Source organism: Atta cephalotes (assembly GCF_000143395.1).
Source record: "Atta cephalotes unplaced genomic scaffold scaffold00681, whole genome shotgun sequence".
Classification (NCBI taxonomy): Eukaryota; Metazoa; Arthropoda; class Insecta; order Hymenoptera; family Formicidae; genus Atta; species Atta cephalotes.
In genome coordinates this window covers 1-4,032 of record NW_012130745.1, presented here as the reverse complement: position 1 = coordinate 4,032, position 4,032 = coordinate 1, and the positions used below count along the sequence as shown (strand labels likewise).

At 34.5% G+C, this 4,032-nt stretch overlaps 2 protein-coding genes across 2 annotated transcripts; one reads left to right on the top strand and one right to left on the bottom strand.

Moving 5' to 3' along the window:
• Positions 1 to 1,718: 1,718 nt before the first annotated feature.
• LOC105625283 (NADH dehydrogenase [ubiquinone] 1 beta subcomplex subunit 11, mitochondrial) lies at positions 1,719 to 2,471 on the top strand. The gene has a single exon (XM_012206621.1). The coding sequence runs from the start codon at positions 1,719 to 1,721 to the stop codon at positions 2,148 to 2,150; it is 432 nt and encodes a 143-aa protein (XP_012062011.1). The 3' UTR covers positions 2,151 to 2,471.
• On the bottom strand, positions 2,455 to 3,878 carry LOC105625284 (the record flags this gene model as incomplete). Its single annotated transcript, XM_012206622.1, has 2 exons — positions 2,455 to 3,272; positions 3,569 to 3,878. Coding segments are annotated over 2 exons (708 nt in total), but the record flags the coding sequence as incomplete, so codon positions are not given.
• Positions 3,879 to 4,032: the final 154 nt, after the last annotated feature.

Genomic DNA, 4,032 nt, shown 5'->3' with positions numbered 1-4,032 from the left:
TATATATATATATATATAGAATAACTACATTATTTATTATATCAGACAAAATATCCTGAATGCCTCAAAAGAGGGAATAGAAATCACGTTTTTTTTGAGTCCTGTCTCATTCAAGTATCCTAGGAAACGAGAAGGTAAACAAAATTGCCAAACAGGCTTCTATGGAAGGACGCTCCCCGGTCTTCAGAGTATGAGGACATATTCATTGAATTAAGAAATTGGAAATACAGTTTGCAAACTATTTGAATTCAGCAGTCAAATACAAAGGCACATTTCATCATGAACACTTTTCCATGAAATCCACTAAGACTTGGTTCGACAAAACTTCATTAAGCAGGAAAGAGATCGTGGTTAATTGCCTCAAATCTAACCATTACAACCTCAATGGTAGCCTCTACAGAGTGAATAATAGGGACTCTCCAGCGTGTCCCTGTGGAGCTGATATACAAGATATTAACCATGTCATTTTCCAATGTATTTATAGTATTTATAGTCACAAATTTTTTCCCCTTCAAAATTACTGCCTAAATTTCCTGCATCCCCTGAAGACATTTCCCTCGCCCTTTCTCATTTCATCCCAAATGCAGACTCCTTATAGTCTTTATGAAGGCCTCTGATTTATTCTTTTGATATTCTCCCTCTTTCATGATGTGCGACTATCTAGGTGGCAGCAGTCGCTCGATTTGGGGGGACAATTTCCCCCACTTCTAAAACTTCACAAGCAATTTTTTCATTTGCAAACGGACATACACTTCTAACAAGGCGGACACTCAATGGCTTAATACCAACCAGTACTGGTTGCAGAGCCAATCAAAAGAAGAAAAAAAAGAAGGAATATTAGGTAATCATACAGTTTAACATTTACCACTTCAAAAATTAATAAAATTAGGCTTATTCGATGTGTTTTTGAAAGAATCTGACAGAAAAAGTGTCACCCGCGAATCAAGATATTAAGCGTTAAAGTTGACAACTATTGAGGTTAGAAAATCTGTCACAGGACAAAATGAAGGTAATTTTTCAGAAAAGCTACCTCCGATTTCGATGAAATTAGGCTCATTCGATGCGTTTTTGCATAAAAAATGAAAGAATCTGACAGAAAAAAGTCTGGGACTTCTCTGCGAAGCAGAGATATTGGCGTTAAAGTTAACTAAGGTGTTACTACGTAACACGATCATTAATCGTCACGTAAACAGTGGAGTGTCTAATGGAGTAATGGAATAACAGTGGAGTACAAGTCTAATGCCTGTTGGTTCGGGGCAACATAGTTTCGAATAAAAAAAATAACATATCCTACCCGTTTGAGGCCTACTTACCTAGAAGTTGCAGCCTAGAGTAACAGTAAAAAGATCACTCTAAAAAGACTATTCTCACACCTCACTTCATGAGTTAGAAATATTCGAAGCGGACACTGTCTATACTGTAACTTCTAAGCGATTAGGCAATCAAACGAGTAAGATATATAATTTTTTGTTCGGGCGGCATAGTCGACAGAGCGACACTTTTTCTGCCAGATTCTTTCATTTTATACACGTCGAATAAATAATTTTATTGATTTTTGAGGTGGTTAGTGCTAAACTGTATAATTACCGAATATTATCTAATTTCTTTCTCTCTGGATTCAGTACACGCAGTTCACTTGATACACAACGTGATTGACACTCAAACAAATTCCTTGTGACAATTATCTCACAGCAGAACATAAGAATATTTATTGAATGATGGCAGCGTTATTCCGCATGAATTGCATGCAGAGTTTGCGTCAGGGCTTAGCTCTAATGTCGCCCAAGGAGACAATATATCGTAGGATAGCGACGACATCGAGTCGTCACGATGGAATCAAGGAAGAGACGAAGCCTGTCAAGAGGAAGTGGGTGAGTTATGGCTTCAGTCACAAGAATGAAATAGAAGATCGTCATGCTCTGCACCAGACCATGTTTGTCTGTGTAAGCATAGTCTTTGTGATTGGATGCACCGTCATGGCTTATTTACCTGATGTCAGAGGCAAGGACTGGGCACAACGAGAAGCTTACCTGCAACTCCGTTATAGAGAGGAACATGGACTTCCTCCTATTAGTCCCAATTATATTGATGCATCAAAGATAATACTGCCAACTGACGAAGAGCTAGGTGATACAGAAATTATCATTTAAAAAGTATGTCTGGATAACACTGATTAAACTTTGAGTGTTATTACTGCCTATCTATAGCCATCTAGTACTTGTTATATTAATTTAAGATAGCATATAATAAATACTGCTTTTATGCAGATTGAAATTCTTTATCTATTTGAAAAAAGGTAATTCACAGTTTTTACAGTCCTCAAAAGAAAAGTCTGGATACAGAAGTGTTTATATTCATTAACACGTGTACTAATTATTGTAATTAAAATTATAGATAATACACAGAAAGTTAATATGACAATTTTTTATGATGCAATAATATTATGATGCAATAATATTATATAATTAGGATTTTGCATTTATTTTATTTATATACAATATTACAATATTACATTATTATTCTCTTTAGTACATTAAAAATGTATTATGCACATCACATTCTCAATATTTATGAAAAGAAATAAAACTTAAGAAGGCATTTATAATCTTCCTTTGGTGAACAATAAGTTTATGTCATGTATACATGTATATACATTCAAATATACTTAATATATATTGTATATATGCATACATATAAATAAAAAACATTCACCAAAAAATAATTATAAATATCATTCTTAGTCTTATTAGCTCATTTTCTCTTGTCTCTGACAGTTTAGAATAGACAAAAAATTCGATTTTATTTAACTGGTATGCTTAATAGTATATTTTATTAAAGTGAAAATTATATCTTCCATTTATTTTTAAAAGTTTCTTACTGTGTGGACGTTGTCATTGTCGGAGCAACAGTAGTGTTGATACTGGATGGTAATTGATTTTGCTGTTGAAGAACAGATGGATAGAAGGAAGTGTCTTGCGGGAGAGAGGCGGTGACTGTGATAGGTGGCATTCCTGGCAGTGATATAGGTGTCGTTACAACGTGAGCCATATTAAAGCCAGCAGTTGTATTCATATTAGGAATAGGATTTTGCTCTCTCGACAATATTGGGACATTGATTGTGGTTGTATTATGGACAGAATTTTGCTCTCTCTGTTGTTCTGGAGCATTAATCGGTCCAGACGGTGTTGAAACTTCATAAGAATGGATAACGTTTGATGATAACCCCGTAACAGTTGGCATACCAGGAATGTTCGGAGTTATTGGACAAGTGCCTAAACAATTAAGTAGGTGAATTAGGAATGATTTAAATAATTAAATGTTATATACGATTATATATAAGCGCTATAAAATATTATAAAATCTGTCATTCTGCTGAAAATCCCACAAAAATTTTGATGTTTAAAAAAATTTGCAATAGAAACAATCAGCAATTTATTTTTAAAAAAGATTATCTCCAAATAACAATTCTTTCTTAATTTTCAAATTTAAATTTTTTAAAATTTTTATTTAAACAAATATGTAAATATATATAAAACGAACAAAAAAATTATATAAAATCTGTGCTTACTGGATGTAAAACTGGTGGTGGGCTGATTCGAAAACATATGAGGTCCTGACCTGACAGATGTATAGCCACCAACAGTACCAATGAAATTGACTTGATTTGCTGGTTGCATTTGCATTTTTGATCCAGATCCAGATATACTTTGAGCAGATATAGCTTCTTGTTCGCTTTTTAAATTTTGTATCGAACTATCCGTCGAAACAGTATAATTCGGCGTAATTAATCCAGGTGGTGTACTGACAATCGGATTGATTTCTGCCACAGTAACGGTAGCAGTCATTGCTGATTGAGCTTGCATTACAGTATTCTGAAAAGAAAATATTCATAGAAATATTCTAAAATAAAAATATTGTTCGTTGTGTGTGTGTGTGTGCGTGTGTGTGTGTGTGTGTGTGTGTGTGTGTGTGTGTGTGTGTGCGCGCGCGCGCGCGCGCGCGCGCGACGTAATAANAGTAGTATAATATAGT